Here is a 16,792-nt window from a genome sequence, read left to right as displayed (position 1 = left end):
CGCACAAACTCGTCAGCTTTTGCAGAATTTGCTCGCCAGTGCAATTTCCACCACATCACTTCAAGCCCACAGTACTTACAGAGCAAAGGACTGGCAGAAGTGGCCGTGAAGGTTATCAAGGCGTCCATGAAAAAAACTAAACGACCCGTACGAAACGCTTCTCGCCTACCGCTCAACGCCGCTCCAAAACAGCTACAGGAGTTACTTACGGGACAACGCCATAGGAGTCAAGTTTCTATGGCAGGCAACTCCCTGCTATTTTGACCAACCAGGATGTCTGGATCATAGACCCAACGCCCCGGCAAAATATCGAAAGAAGCTGGAACACCGCGGTCGTATTGGGTTACCACCACTGTGGGGGAGCTAAGGCGAAACCGAACGCACCTGACCCAAATGCTGCCCGCGAAGACATCCGGTCCGGGCGTCTTCTGGTCTGGACACCGCAGCTGACGAACACAATGCACAACTTATCCAGCCACGTGCAGCAGAGCCAGGGTGCCCGAGCACTTCCCACGTGCAGTGGGCGCTGCATGAAGTCAGCGCAACGCTTTACCTCCAGCTTCTAATATCGGCAATAACTAATATCGGCAAGCACAACGCCTCCAAAGACAGCAGACGTGTAGTAGCACGAAGCCTGCCACTGGAGAGAGGGTGTGCCAACAGGGATGAGCGTGCGTGCCTGACAAACACTCACTTTGGGTCTCGACTTCGCTGCGTGTGGATGTCTCTTTCCTGCGCTCGGCCAGCCATGCTGGCCGCCAGTGTATACTATACCTGAAGAACATAACAGAAGCGTGGGAAGAGGTGCAGTTGTGTCTGCTGATTACCATTCTCATGGGTCTTTTCCCACTGTGTCCTTCGCTCCATTACTATGACCAATCACCCTCGGTCAATCACCCCTGTTAGCCCTACGTATACACTATAAGTGTAAACATGCTTTGCTGCATGTGTAATTAACATTTTAAAATCACTCCTGTAGGCCTTGGAACATGTCTGTAACACAGGTTTGCAAGTCCAAGGCTGCAGCACGTTCACTGGACCCCCTCTAGTTGGCTAGAGCCAAGGATCAGCCGTGGAGTAAGGGACACTGTTTTGACTCGCATTTCTTAGGCCACAGGTTTGAATGTCAGACCCAAATTCACCCAGTTTTTGTTTTCTTTTCTTTTATTCTCTTGGTGCCAATGGCCATTTTTAGATTCAATGCTTTGTAATAGCCGAAACCGATTTTGTGCAATGGGGCATTTATTCATTTTGTGTTAAAACAGCCCCTATGGTCAGGAAGACAGCGGACATTATTGTGCTCAGCAGCACAATGCCTTAGCGCTGAGCCATTGTGGTGGGTACGTAGCATTGGAGAACTATTCGGCCCACATCCTTGATTCTGCCTTCATTCTGGGGTGGCACAGAGCTACAACATATGGTGACTTCATTGCTAATTGTATCACTGCTTTAGTACAAAAACTTTTTCTGGGAAATTAAGAGAAAACAAACCTTCCAAAATAATAAATGTAGGCACATAATAAAACTTGCCAAAAGACCACTGTGAAACAGAACAGTGGTGTAAATGCATGGGTGCAACAAATGAAGATCCCAAACCGCACTTGACACAAAAATAATGAGACAGCAGACAAAATACACTGCTTTATATTTTTGTATAACACACAACAGCCAACAAGCAGTTACTAAGACAAGCAAGTAAAAGCAAAATGTTATATAAAACAAGGCAGAGTTAGCGACTTTTTGAAATGTATCAACACAAAGTGATTGTTAGCACGTTTCTTCTAACTGCCACAAGTGAGATACATGCAACTCCATTTTAAGCCAAGCAATTCCAAAATGAAGTTCTTTGCTAATGCTATAAGATGTTTGTAAAACTGCAATGCATTGTCAAAGGTAAAAAGGTGAAATTTCAAGGCTACCGTAAGTAATTGGTAAGAACACAGAACGTGATGGCAGGTGACGAGTGCTTTCATATACAAGAAAAGCCATGCGCACACGCAGTACATATAGTATTAATATACATATATTCCACATAGGCTAGGACACGGAGCAAGGATATATATAGGAGGCGAAATGGGCCGTTGCGGCAGGCGTGGGCGAGCGAACAGATTATGTCACAATGAAAACCAAGGCGGACTACAAAGCTTTGTACCTGCAACGGAGAAGGGAAGGGTAGCGGCACCACATGGACGAAATTATCGCGGCCACAATTCATTCCGGGACAGCGCAGCACAACGCCGATCGCAGCAGCCGCACATTTTCTTCCATGACAGATGCTGCTAGCTTAACCTCGGCCAAGCGCTTGTGACCTTTTGTGGCCGCTCTAGGAAGCAACGTTTCCTCTCCTGTCTTGTTCTTGCTCTGTCCTGCTCCCACTTACTCTGAGGAGTATTATATGGACCTTCAACCACTCCTACCCTGCATATATAGCTATGGAACTTTACGCTATAAACCAGAATTTGGGTGTGGTAGAGAGCTAGGCAAAGTTTTCAGTCCCACTGTTTGCTTTTGAGAAAGGAGATTGCCCTGTGCACTTCACCATGACGATAATGCAGAGAATTGCAATCCGGATGCCATGACAGCGCGCATACATAAGTATGGGCAAACATTTTCTTATAACTCAGAATAGATTACTTTGATAAAAACCTGCAGATTAGGCCTCAATTAAAAAAAAAAGCAGTACAGCATATCCAAAATATACACGGACCCTTCATCTTTCTGCACCGATGAGCTGCACTGCCACTGTAACACGGTATAACACTACATACAAACATGATTTACACCAGTTTGGCATGCCTAATGCCAGAGACCAAGAACTGTTGGGAAACAGACCCCACTTGTGCATCACACCATAAAAATCATGGCACACAAACTTTTTTGTGCGTTCATATACACATATTTGAAGTACTACATCTACGACTCCATCACCACAACAAAAGTTTAACAAACCTGAGTGTACTTCCTTCCAAACTTTACAATCAAGCAAAATCAACGTTATCGTTCTGTGCTTATTTAATGTTTGAAAGCAGCAAACAAGCTCAAGAAGTATTTGTGTTTGGTGCATGTCCCTTCCTTCCCTTTTTCCCATAAAAAGCAGCTTTTGAGATATTTACACTTTCCAGGTGTGCAATCTTTTTAAATGAATTATGAAATGCAGCAAACGGGCAGGCACCTGGAAGTTGTAGGCTCTCGCCAGTGTGCAGTGCAGCAGCCTTCTGGCCTGCTTTCTCATGTTACGTACAACTGGTGTAAGACGTATACACACAGGAAGGGCAAAGTTGCACGTAACAGAATATCTCTCTTGCACATACCATATTTGCACGATACTAATGCACCCCTGACTGTGAGACACAGGCAATTTCACTCATGAGAACTCAAAAAGTACTTTCACGCCGATTCTACCATGCAGATGTAAAAGACATGACACCTATTGGACGCATGCAACTGTGGCAGAGAAAACCCCTTGTGCTTTTAGCTCGCTTATCAAGTTGCAGCTGGCCTAAAAACTACAGTAAGGAAGTTGAAGGGATCTCCTAATTGAAGCCCCCTGACCTTCATAATTCGGGGTGTTACAGGACATTGGCTCCTCCTTCACTCCTTCACAAATGCCACCTGTGAGTCTTCAAAATGTCCATACTTGGGGCCATTGAATACTTTCGCTGATGCCTTGCATAAAAATGTGGCGCTCCCTTGTTTACACCAATCATACATGCGTCTCTGGGACACACAACTGAGCGTGATGCCATTTAGTTCGCCTAGATCTTGGCAAACAAAATAACATCATGCTTTAATTGCGCTTCACAGTAGAACCTCTTCGGACTGAAACGAGGTGCTAATAGAATCAGTAGCAGCCAGCAACCTGTGCATGCAACAGCTGGCTAAGGATGAAGTACAGCGTAATTTACCGACGTGATGTTGACAGAATGTTTTGGATCGCATTAAACTCGATTTTGAAAAAAGTTGGTGTTTATGGCGATTCTGCTGGCTGCTTTGCGGTCAAATTCCCTTTTGAGCCCGATTCTAACGCACACACAAATTTGCAGGCTACTTTCAGCGAGAAAAGGTGCGCAATTAGAATAGTGCAAGTACACTACACTTGCAATCGCTGTGCATCTCTTATCCCATTTCGTGACCAAGAATGCAGCATTTATATTCTTGTCATCAATCAAGAGGAGATAAATACATGAGGAATATGGTACATGACAGAGTGAAGCCCCAAATGACATTGACAGCACATTATAAATGACATGTGGTTCAAACCATTTCACCGTGCACTGATATTTTTTTTCTGTTCAGTTGAAGCTCAGGTTCGGCATTTTAAAGGGGTGCAGACACAAAAATTTTGCATCTTGTTTTTTTTTTTGTTGCGATAAGTAGCTAGTGACCTACTTTCACCAGTAGAAACCATTTGCTTCAGCGTGCAGCGGTTGTTTAATTAGAGGCATTTTCAATCCGGCCAGTCGCAGTTTACGTTTCAGCGGGTGCCGCGAAACGATGGATTTTGTGTGAACAAAGCTGCCGTAGCCCGTAGCACTGTATCCACGTCACTGGCAGTTTCTGCGAATGCCCCCACGTACTTATCTCGTGAGCCGCTTAATTAAAAAGCGACCGTGGACGTGACGCAGGTGCTGCGAGTGCAAATGCTGCCGCGACTAGAGAACGATGCGTGACCAGCGCGATGCTCGAGACAGTGGGTGAAGACGCGCGCTGGGAGCAGCCGGCCAGTCTGCCTACAGGTCCGCCTACAGATGTGTTTGGCTTAGCACTGCTGCGGATATTGGAGCGCCGCTCTCGTAAGCGGTGCAGATGACAATTTTTAATGCTACCCGCCATCGCACCATTAACTCCTTTCTCATATAAGCTGCCATGGTTGGGACTTAGTCCAATTTCGTGCAGCGGTAACAAGCTATCACTCAAGCTACCTGCGCCGGCCTGCACCACTTCACGGCCGTGGCCGCCGTCTGCACAGCAACCGTGCGGCTCGCTCAGTGGGCTTTTCGTGTCTCCGGCGCGCTTTCGTGTCCAATGTAAATAAAAAGTAATAAAAATAGAGTGCCTGGAATCGCTGCAGAACTTTGGTCGTGGCCAGCTGCCCGATGAGGCGACGAAATCACGGCGCCTCCGCCGCCAACGATCAGGTCGTTCGTTCTCAAGAGCAGAGGCTCCGCCCTCTGATTGGAGCTGTGAGCCGGCGGAAAATGCCGGCAGTGCGGAAACGGCAAACACAAACTTGTGACGTGTTTGGATGTTGTTTACTTACAAAATATCCAGGGTATGTCGATTGCGCGAGGTCCTCTGCTGGCTGCTCGGTTGCGTTTCGCACACTTTAAAATTGATTTTAAATATGTTCTAGGCTGCATTCACCACTGATATTTTGCAGATGATGTATGTGTGTTCACACCAATCTATTTCCGAAATTATCACCTTCAAAATTTTGTTTCCGTACCCCTTAAACAAAATTATAGTTTGGGTTTAAGTTCAGTTCTGACAAAAAATATCGGTTCGGGTCTGGCTCGAGTTCAGTTCAACATTGTGCTTTAATGCCGAAAATCTCCCGCATTTGCCGCATCTGTGCTCCTCTCGCTACTTATAAATGTAAACAAAAGTTTCCAGTTATCGTAATGCCATCTTATGTGATTTGTTTCTACTCAAGGTGAATGCACGCAACCGAAATATGTACTAGGTTTACAAATTATGCACGCAACTGAAATATGCAGGTACTAGGTTTACAAATTGTCATGTAAATGCTGGCACCTCCAACAAGGCTTAAAGGGATGCTGAAGTGATTTGTAAACATTGCGGGATTACTAGCGCGAATTGTAGTCCGGTATCCATAAGCCATGTTTCGACCATTCTGAGCGCGTATACGCGAATTTATTTAGTAGAAAAATCAATTTGGAAATTATGTCCTCCTCACTGCATCCTCGTCCATTATCTGTGGTGTTTTCGTGTGACGTCGGGAGGAGATGATTTGGCTTGACTGAGCTACTGCACGGCTCGCCCACCTTCCGGCAGAGTCAGTCGGCCCAGCGTTTAGTCCGCCGGCCGCCGACGGGTGGTCGCAATTCGTTCGCTCAGTTGAAGTAAAGCCACGACAGGTTTGTGAATGGAAGAATGTGCCTTTCTTTACTTTGTTAGTTTGTACACTGTATCTAGCTCCAAGTCAAGGTCGCTCCACACAAGCGCACATGTGACACTTCGCTGACTGGTATGCTAGTAGGGAAATCTAAGGCCACTTGAAGGTGGGAGAAGAGCCAGCGAAGTCAATAGAGGTACTAAGGAAATAAAATCAACTGATACTTTAACCGTACAGCGTAAAACTAGGGAGCACGAAGCACTTTCTTGCGCTGGGAGAACAAGCATAGCGGTCAGCAGCACGACCACACATCTGCGAACGCTTTTCCGTCTAAGAAATGCGATCACTAGGCGTGAGATATTGTGGAAATTTGGGAGACGCTTACTGCACGAGCGCTATACAACAAATAGTCACCTAAGCTGCTTGAAATGCTAAAACTAAATAGAAGTGTTAGCTGGTTATACATTATATACCTTGTATGCTGGCAGCGCTGGCCCGTGGCCGAATGGTTTGGAGCACTAGGTGTGTTATTTTGGAAGTCACAAGTTCGAATCCCCGAGGGTACATTCTCTCTCTCTCTCTCCCTTTTTTTTTTTTGCAAGTTGACTTTTTCGTTTTCGGCCAATGTTTTCTATACTGAGTTCACAGTTTTTAGGCCGTAACGTTCACTGCTCCACGAACTAGTTCACAGTACGCGCGCAGGCTGACACTGACGCGCTAATGAGTTCTCGTTGGCATGCTGTTGCCATAAGCACTGACTGCTTGCGGGCAGTGGGCACAGGCCAGAATCAGCAGACCCTTGGCCTGGTGCGAACATGCTTTTCACGATACAGGCATGAGTGAGGCAAGCATTTGAGCGTCTGCGGGGACGCGGAGGGCGTTCGTCCACTGCATAAGCCTCGGCTAGTGATTGCTACGATTCCAAGCCGTCCTGGGAGGCTTATCTTAGGCATTTTACAGCCGACAACATGGCAGAAGCGCGATACGACGATTACTGAGATATCCAGAACGCCCATCCAACGATGCTGTCGGATGTAAAGCATGTTGTTTTACAGAACCGAAACCGAAACTTGTTTGAATGCTAACCTTGGACATATCAAGGTGCATCTCCTCCCGTCGTCACAGCCTTTAGTTGTTGTGGCCGTCGCAGACCGCACATAGTAGTTTTTCTTCTTTCGCGCTTTATAAAGTAATTACCGACTTATCAATTGGATAATCGATGAAAAGTGTGTTAATTTGAGCTAGTCTACGCAGTGCAAGCAAAACCGGGAGCTTGACAAATTCACTTCAGTGTCCCTTTAATTCCCTATCATTATAGTCATAAAGCAGCATAGTATATCCATTGCTGACAAAAGAAGGTTTTAGAACAAGTCTCACATTACATAAAGATGAAGAATTCATAGTTCTACACCTCCAGACAACAGAACAACAAACACAACCGGATGAGAAATACAAAAGCATGACGACAAGACCACAATGGTCATATCAATCATCAGCACCCAAAAGGGGTGTTTGGAGGACGTCATTTTACACACACCTTTGTAGACAAACAGCAACAACCACAATGGACCTCTTCGATTTGGCTACACCAGGTGAACAGGCTCAGGCAGTACAGGCCAAGGTGCAAAGACCAAACATCGCACCTTAATAAGACTGAGAACATATTAAGCAGCAGCATTCAGCACAATTTGTAAACAATGTAAAAGAGTATGTAAAGAAACACAACTAATGACTACAAGGTTAAATGCTAAAAGTTAGAGTTAAATGCCAGACAAGGTAAAAATAAATGCAAGAAATGACCAGCGAAAACTCGCCATGCAATGCACCGAATTATAGAATGCATTTAGTGGTGTGGCATCAGCACAGCTACCCAGCGCACTCCTGAAATCGCAAAGGGTGGCACACCGGTGCTTCTTGCTGGGTTGTGGCAACCACTACAAGTCCAGGACTCTCTCAGTGGGTGCACCGTGGGAGTGCCTGGCTCAGCTGTGTCCCATGCCAGCCCAGATGCGCAGGCTCCGGAGCACTCCGGTGAGGCTGGAGCACCAGCGCTCGCGCTCCTCCTTAGAGTCGGCAGACAGCAGGTGGTCGTGGCCGTCAATGCGCAGGACTAGCGTGTGCGGTCGTGCACAGACGTCCCGCGACACGAGCCGGGCATCGGGACTGGTGCACCGGCTCAGCTGCAGGCAGCCCACCGGTTCCTGCATCAGAGTGCCACAGTTGCACTTACCAAGAAAGGAGCTGGCTGTTTGATGCTAAACAAATGTACAGTCGTCAAAAGTGTTGACAACAACAGAGGTTGAGGTGCCACCCTATACATAGTGCAGCCACTTACCATAGCCACCCGCGCATCTTCTGTGGCTGATAATCAGTGCTACCAAGGCTGACCTGAACTCGGCTTCTCCAAATGCGCCCAAAATCACTGATCATCCCAGGCGCTATTGCAAGCTGCCGCTCTGTGCATAGGCTGGTGCCGCAATATTTGTTGTTAACTTTTTTGACTACTGTACACTTGTAGCAGAACCATGCCAGGTCACGTGATATCCGCTGGCATCTGCGACAGGACTGATGCAAAGCAAGCACTGAGAGCTAAGAATGGTCCTGAAACTGTTGTTCACACCGCGTTGTAAACTCGCCTCATGGCAGTAGAACGTTTGCAAGCTTGCATGGCTAGACAGTTGCCACTAGTTCCAAAAGGCAAGTGTGACTGTGTATTTTGGAGCATTTAGTTTTCCCAACTGAATTTTAAAAAGTTAATCTCTTAGGGCTTCCAGTTGAGTTTGCCCCGCACTGATCTGTGGGTCAGCCAGGAGAAAGAAGCACGTGAGGAGGCAGAACTTGCCTGTGCCGTTTTAACTGTAGAAGGTTGAAAGAGAGGCACAAAGAGAATGAGGGATGGCTGCGAAGGAAAGAGAGCATGCGTGTAAAAATGCAGAAAAGCACAACCAGTTTGCACTAGACAAAGTCTACGAGGACAGGAGTGGGCCAAAAGGCAAGCGACAAGGCAAGCAGAAGTAAAGCACGAAAGAGGGTGCATGAACAGGCCGAAAGAGCACAGAGGACACTGCAAGCAGAGCTGAAATTAGCTTGCCCAAAACTGGAGCCTCACAGCCTAGAAAGCAAAGCTCCTTCCACCCCAGATTACACATCCAGCAGCAAACATGAATGCCTTCCAGGTGTGAGAGAGCCTCCTCATCACACACTTTGACTTTCCGAAATAGGTGATCTTTAATGGCGAATTCCATTGGGCGAACAGGAGCAAGTGGAGCGAGCAGCCAGAGCAGCACACGGGAGTAACGGGGACGTGAGCTTTCGTTCCGCGAATGAAACATTCGCGCTGCTCCGGGAGCAGTGAAAAGCGGGGGAGGGTGAGATGTCAAGAGTCATGTGACCAAACGTTTCCCGCGCTCGCTTCCCGGAGCATTTCGCGCGCTCGTGATGTCCGCACGCAGTTATTCCTCGCCAGTTTTGCCAGATACGTGCCGGTGATTTTGTGTGCGCCTTCCGCATGGCGACGAATGAAGAAGCCGAGCGGATGTTCATGTTCATGATAAAGGGGTCACCATCGTGTCTCCCAAAAATTAGCTGCGAACGATAACAGCGTCCACCGTCTTTTCCAGATACGACTCTACCTTTGGTCGCTGCTCCGGCAGGGTGAACAGGTGCTCGAACATAAACTCATGCAATGTCAAATCGTCGCCGCCGTCGTCGCTGCTGCTGCTGCTGCTGTCCGATGATGAGCTTGCGCTTGAATCTGTGGTGCTTTCACCATCTAAAAGTAGCAGCAATTCCTTGTCCATACGGCCGCGCTTAGCTGCTGCCGTACGCACTGAGCGACTACCGTGGCTGCTGGATTCCGCCATTTTTCCTCCGCCACCCGGGGATAAAACCAGAAGTGACGCAAAAGAGGTCACGTGACTTCCTCGGCGTTCCCTGTTACTCCGCCGCTGGCGACGGAACACCGGGAACTGCTCTCGACTGCTCTTGGCGCCAAAAAAGTGCTCCTCATCGACCAATGAAACACAACGCCCCTGCTCCTGCCCGACCCCTGGAAGATGCCAGAACTCGCGAGAGCACTTTGGGTGCAGTTAGAAGTGCTCCTGTTCACCCAATGGAAAGCGCTATAAGTTAACACCACAAGTTATTTAGCCTTCATCATTCCTTTCACAACGCATCACTAACTACCATTAACCACCCCACAGCAAACTTTCTCCTGCGCTATAAAGGCAGTACAACAAGTCCTGCCTGCATGCGTTCTATAATTTTTTGGTCGCTGTTGAGGGATTTTCATGCTTTGACTGGTTTGCCTTCTCGTGCTTTATTCTGATCATGCAGAGAGCTGGTGGCCTATTTGAAACAAAGCCGAGTTGAAATAAGTCTTTACCATGTGAGTGCAAAGCCTGGGAGTAAGAAATGCAACTTGCCTTGGTGGTTTCGTCCTCAGGGTAGCGCCAGTACGACAGCTTGTTTTCAGCCAGCACACACCAACGTCTGTGCCATGCTCCAAATCCTCCCACCTCTTCAAACATGGACTGGACAAGCGGGAGAGCACAGCATTAGAGAACTAATGGCCCCTGGTTATTACGGCAGTGCAAAGTGACAAATCGCTTACGCCACAGCTGCAATGTAAGAAGCCTGCAAAAAAGAAGTGTTAATTTTAATTTACAATTCAGCGTGGCGTACTTGCCTTCTGCTCAACACTGATTATGAGCCCTCATTCCTTTCATTCTCTGAGACGTAGTGGCACAGTTAGGGCAAAAGACACTCATGCACAGCCTAATTTGCTGCCATTAGCCCGCATGAGCGTGTGCTCCCTCAAAATGAAACAACTCTACTCCATTATTCGCGGGAACTTTTCAAGTGCAATCTGGATTCTTTCTTTTTGTGTAATAATGTCCACGACCAGACGCACATTACTGACAACACAGCTCATCAACCGACCCACTAAAACTCTAAAAATGAAGCAGTTGCTACCTATGTCCTAATATGCAGTTCTACTGATTGGCCATAAGATGCTCAATGACTCCCGATTATATTCCTCATATCTGGCACAGTGATAAGCTTATTGCAGAAAGGAACAAAATCAATGAGCAGAGGAGCGTACTGTCACATAGAAAATAAGACAATTGTAAAGAAAGGAGTTTTATTCAGGGGCGAACTTGTGCCTGAACAGAGATGAGAGAAAAACCCTGCGTCCCGCTTGATCTTCAAGAACCCTCTGCCAACGTTCGTGGCATGATCTTCTCCTCGCACTGCACGTGCGCTCGCGCCTCGAGTGGCAAGCACACAAAAGCTCGCGCTGCCGGTTGCAGCCGATTCTAGTGTCATGGTCCACTTTGTGAGATCTGAAAGCATGCGGCAGTACAATCACCCTCATTGGCTAGAGGAGAAGGGTGTGACATTAAAGGTGTCTTAAAGGGACACTGAATTGATTTGTAAACATTGCGAAATTACTAGTGCAAATTGTAGTCTGGAGACTCTAGGCCATGTTTCGACCACTCTCTCTGTATCTACGCGACTTTAGTCAGTAGAAAAATCAATTAAAAAATGCTGTCCTTCTCTCTGCATCCTCCTTGCTGATTTCCTATGACGTTTCGTATGACGTCAAAACAAGACAGTTTGGTTTGACTGCACTACTGCACGGCTCACCGACCCTTTAACAGAATCAGTCAGCCCAGTGTTTAGTGTGCCTGCAGCTGGTGGGTCATCACAAGTCGTTCTCTCAGTTAAAACTAAGCCACGGCACATTTGTGCCAGGAAGAATGAGCCTTTAGTTTGTTTGTAAACTTTATCAAGCTCTAAGTCCAAGTCACTCCACACAAGCACAAGCACACAAGGAAATTGAAGGCGGGAGAAGAGTCAGAGAAGTTAATATAGGTACTAAGGAATTAAAATGAACCGAAACTTTTATCGCACAGCGTAAAACCAGGGCGCGGGAAGCACTTTCGGTGCTGGGTGAACTAGCACAGCAGTCAGCAGCATGACCACACATCTGTGAACACTTTTCCGACTAAGGAATGCAGTCGCTAGACAGGAGATATTGCGGGAATTTGGGGGACACTTACTGCACAAGCGCTGTACCAGAAATGGTCATCTAAGTTGCTTGAAATGCTAAAACTAAATCCAAATGTAAACTGGCTATACATTATATACTTTATATTTCAACCCCTGGCGTCGCTGCCTTATGGCCGAGTGGTCAGGAGCACTAGGTACCGTATTTATTCAAATATAAGGCGAGGTTTTTTTTCCAAAATCCGTATTCTCAAAGTCATACCCCGCCTTATATTCGAAGCTCAGTATATTTTATGGCAGTTTCTTCTTGCTCTCCAAACTGCACTCTCGCCTTATATTAGTGACCACCTTATAATCGCATAAATACGGTATATTGTTTTGCAAGTCGCAAGCTCCAATCACCAATAGTGCATCTTTTTTGTTGCTTTTTGCGGTTGATTTTTTTTTTTGTTTTTGGACAATGTTTTCTATACTGACTTCACCATTTTTGCGCTGTAACGTTCACTGCTTAAAGAGACACTGAAGTGAATTTGTCAAGCTCCCGTTTTTGCTTGCACTGCGTAGAATGGCTCGAATTAACACACTTTTCATCGTTTATCCAGTTGACAAGTCAGTAATTATTTGATAAAGCTCGAAAGAAGAAAAACTACCATGTGCATTCTGCGGCGGCCGAACCAACTAAACGCTGTGACGACAGGAGGAGGTGCACCATGATTGGACGATGCCCACGGTTAGCATTCAAACAAGTTTCGGTTTCGGTTCTGCAAAACAACATGCTTGACATCCGACGTTATCTGTAGATGAGCATTCTCGATATCTCAGTAATCGTCATACCGTGCTTCTGCCATGTTGTCGGCTGTAAAATGCCCAAGATAAGCCTCCCAGGATGGCTTGGAATCGTAGCAATCACTAGCCGAGGCCTACACAGTGGATGAACGCCCTCCGCGTCACCGCAGACGCTCAAATGCCATGCGCTTTCCCCCTATATTTGGAGCTTGCCTCACTCATGCCTGTATCGTAAAAAGCGTGTTCGCGTCAGGCCAAGGGTCTGCTGATTCTGACCTGTGCCCACTGCCCGCAAACAGTCGGTGCTTATGGCAACAGGATGCCAACAAGAACTCACTAGCGCGTCAGTGTCAGTCTGCGTGCGTTCTGCGAACTCGTTCGTGGAGCAGTGAACGTTACGGCCCAAAAATGGTGAACTTAGTATAGAAAACATTGGCCGAAAGCAAATAAATCATCTCTAAAAAAAAAAAAGTGCACCCTCGGGGATTCGAACTTGCAACTTTCTAAGATACCTAGCACTCCAGACCACTCGGCCACAGGCCAGCGCTGCCAGTGAGGGAAATATGAGGTATATAATATATAACAAGTTTACACTTTTATTTAGTTTTAGCGTTTCAAGCAGCTTAGGTGACTATTTGTTGTATAGCGCTCGTGCAGTAAGCGTCCCCCAGATTTCCACAATATCTCACTTCTAGCAATTGCATTTCTTAGACGGAAAAGCATTCGGAGATGCGTAGTAGTGCTGCTGACCGCTGTACTTGTTCACCCAGCGCAAAAAAGTGCTTCCTGCTGCCTAGTTTTATGCTGTACGGTAAAAGTTTCAGTTGATTTGATTTCCTTAGTACCTATATTGGCTTCGCTGACTTCTCCCGCCTTCAAGTGGCCTTAGATTTTCCTACTAGCGTACCAGTCAGCGAAGCGTCGCATGTGGCATGTGCGCTTGTGCAGCGTTTGTGTGGAGCGACCTGGACTGGGAGCTTGATACAGTGTACAAACTAACAAACAAAAGAAACACACATTCTTCCATTCACAAATGTGTCATGGCTTAGTTTAAACTGAGCAAACAAATTGCGATGACCCGTCGGTGGCCGGCAGACTAAACGCTGCACCATAAACGCTGGGCTGACTGACTCTGCTGGAAGGTCGGCTGAGCCGTGTAGTAGCGCAGTCAAGCCAAGTCATCTCCTCCTGACGTCACATGAAAACGCCACAGAAAATGGGCGAGGATGCAGAGAGGAGAACAGCATTTTCTAATTGGTTTTTCTACTAAATAAATTCGCGTAAACGCACTCAGAATGGTAGAAACATGGCCTGTGCACTCCGGACTACAATTTGTGCTAGTAATCCCACAATTTTTACAAATCACTTCAGTGTTGCTTTAACGAGCAAGTTCGCAGAACGCGTGCAGACTGACACTGACGCGCTGGCGAGTTCTCATTGGCATGGTGTTGCCGTAAGCACAGATTGCTCGTGGACACAGTTCTGAATCAGCCGACTCTTGGCCTGGTGCGAACATGCCTCTTACGATACAGGCACACGCCAGGAAAGCTCCAAAGATGGGGGAAAAGCGCATCGCATTTGAGTGTCTCTGGTGATGCGGAAGGTGTTCATCCGCAGCGTACGCCTCGGCTAGTGATTGTTACAATTCCAAGCCGTGCTGGTAGGCATAGCTGACGCATTTTACGGCCAACAACATGGCAAAAGCACAGTATGCCAATTACCGAGATATCGAGAATGCCCATCCAACAATAACATTGGATGCCAAGCATGTTGTTTCACAGAACCGAAATCAAAACTGGTTTGAATTCTTTCATCTTGGACATCGTCCAATCACATAGCACCTTGTATTGACGTCACTGCTGTTAGTTGATGCGGCAGCCGCAAACCGTGCATGGTAGTTCTTATTCTTTCAGACTTTATAAAATAGATACCGCCTCATCGCCCAGATAAACGATGAAAAGTGTGTTTATTTGCATCAGTCTATGCAGTGCAAGCAAAAACAGGAGCTTGACAAATTCACCTGAGTGTCCCTTTAAGCAGAACCATGGGCACAGATCCTCTTCACTAAAAAAGCTGTCGAAGGGCCAAAAAGTTGACTACTTCCTAATAGCTACTCAGTTGCACTTAATAATGTCATTTGCAACAATGCATCAGATTTCTGTTGGCACAAGGTATGACAGCTTGGAAAATGCCATGACAGCTTGGAAGGCCATTACAAATAGCAGCACACACTCATAGCAAGCACTCTGCTGCCTTCCTCTAGCAATATGAACATGATTAGCCTCGGTGGCACAGCAGTTACGGTAAGCTAAGTTACAGCAGTTAAATGCTCCCGCATAACAAAATGTTTCAAACCTTGACATAGTGCTTTGGGAATGAGTGCGTCCACTTACCAAGAAGCCCCGAAGCTCATCGTGGTGCTCAGGCCTCAGCATCAGCTGAACCAGCAGTGTCCCCTCCAAGGGTGAATTGGTCGGGACCTAACCAAGGCACACGAAACATGAACGCTGTAATTGCGCTCTTGTTCCTTCTTGCTCACAAGTCTGAATGCAAGTGCTTACAAAACAATCAGCGCCCTTCCACCCTTTGAAGAGGGAAGCGTTTGAAGTAGTTTACTGGTCACTGACTAAAGCCAAGATATAGAAATGACGTTTCAGGAGCTCCCTTGTTCACACTGAAGCAACCAGCTGGATGTCCCGGGTTAATGCAGCACTCAGCAGCGTACTGAGTGATTCCGCATAGATATGTATGCAAACCCTTGACTACATAAAGAGGGAAGCCCAGTGAAGCTGGCGCTCTGGTGGATTTTTGCTATGTTGGGGTTTAGCTATATTGGGGATTCGCTATGTTGAATTACAAGGGCAGTGGCGCAATCTTTACGCCACAGACTAAGGACACATGTGATTGGTGGGAACAGACAATGATGTTTCATCATAGCACGGCTATCCCTAGCGAAAATTCCAATAGAAATTTGTATTGGTCCAATAGAAATAATGTATTGGTCCTATAGGTCAGGCTATTGGTTCTATTTGAGTATCTATAGGACCAATACAAAATTTATTGGTCCAATAGAGTGACATGTATTGGTCCAATAGACCAATTCGTATTGGTTCTATTGGTCCCAATGAGACCAATAGCTATTGGGACCAAAAGCTATTGGGATAGTGGGACCAATAGCTATTGGTTGTATCAGCCTAATAGACCAATAGGGGATATCTATTGGTCAAATACATTATTCGGTGCTATTGGTTTACAGGCACTAATAAAAAGTAGAGCTGTTAGCTATTTTTTAGGCGGTGTGATGCAAAGCCCAAGGACGGGGGTGCGCTCCCGGCCGCAGCGGTTGTTTTTCATATCGAGGAGAAAGGTAAAACCGCCCGTGTGTCGATCTCGCGCTGCGGCGCTCGATCGGTACCGGTGGTCAAAATTAATCTGCAGCCCTGCAAGCAATGTTTCTGCCCGAAGACATTCGATTCACGTTAGCTGCACGCATATGGCATTTAGCACGCCTCAAAAATAATGTCCCGGCGCTAAAAAATTTCCTGGTAGCAACGAGTTGCAGCCGCCGGCGCATGGTGGTTGCCCGCAATGCTTGCGACAAGCAAAAAACACCGCGCGTGTGATTCTGTGCCTACAGTAGTTATAGATTTTTTTTCGCGAGCATCTGCGCTCGCCTTCATAACCATTGCCTCTAATTTTTCTAACCTCGCTGCATGGAGTTTGACCCATGCCTCGCTGTGCCGCGGAGCGGCCATATTTGTGTTGGGTGCCGATTCAACGGCCGATTCTTAGGATGTGTGTCGTACTTATATATATGTTTGCAGAAAGTAAAGCCTACAAAATCGAAATTAACACCAAAATAATTAACCCCGTATTTTAAAATTGCATCATAATTTTAAGGTGAAATACATTAATTAA

General features: G+C 46.7%; 1 protein-coding gene across 2 annotated transcripts in view; it reads right to left on the bottom strand.

Moving 5' to 3' along the window:
• Positions 1-2,022: 2,022 nt before the first annotated feature.
• LOC144154709 (uncharacterized) overlaps positions 2,023-16,792 on the bottom strand; it is a 54,809-nt gene continuing 40,039 nt past the window's right edge. For both annotated transcript variants that reach the window (XM_077685865.1, XM_077685866.1), the window contains exons 16-18: positions 15,268-15,354; positions 10,501-10,608; positions 2,023-8,277 (exon numbers count right to left, since the gene is read on the bottom strand). In XM_077685865.1, coding sequence (XP_077541991.1) covers positions 8,059-8,277; positions 10,501-10,608; positions 15,268-15,354 — 414 coding nt within the window. In that variant the 3' untranslated portion in view covers positions 2,023-8,058. The remainder of the gene's footprint in view (positions 8,278-10,500; positions 10,609-15,267; positions 15,355-16,792) is intronic.

This window comes from Haemaphysalis longicornis, unplaced genomic scaffold (assembly GCF_048455015.1).
Source record: "Haemaphysalis longicornis isolate Haplotype H1 unplaced genomic scaffold, Haemaphysalis longicornis Haplotype H1 scaffold_1, whole genome shotgun sequence".
In the NCBI taxonomy this organism is placed as follows: Eukaryota; Metazoa; Arthropoda; class Arachnida; order Ixodida; family Ixodidae; genus Haemaphysalis; species Haemaphysalis longicornis.
The sequence above is the reverse complement of the archived record's forward strand: the minus strand, read 5'-3'. Positions and strand labels throughout refer to the sequence as shown.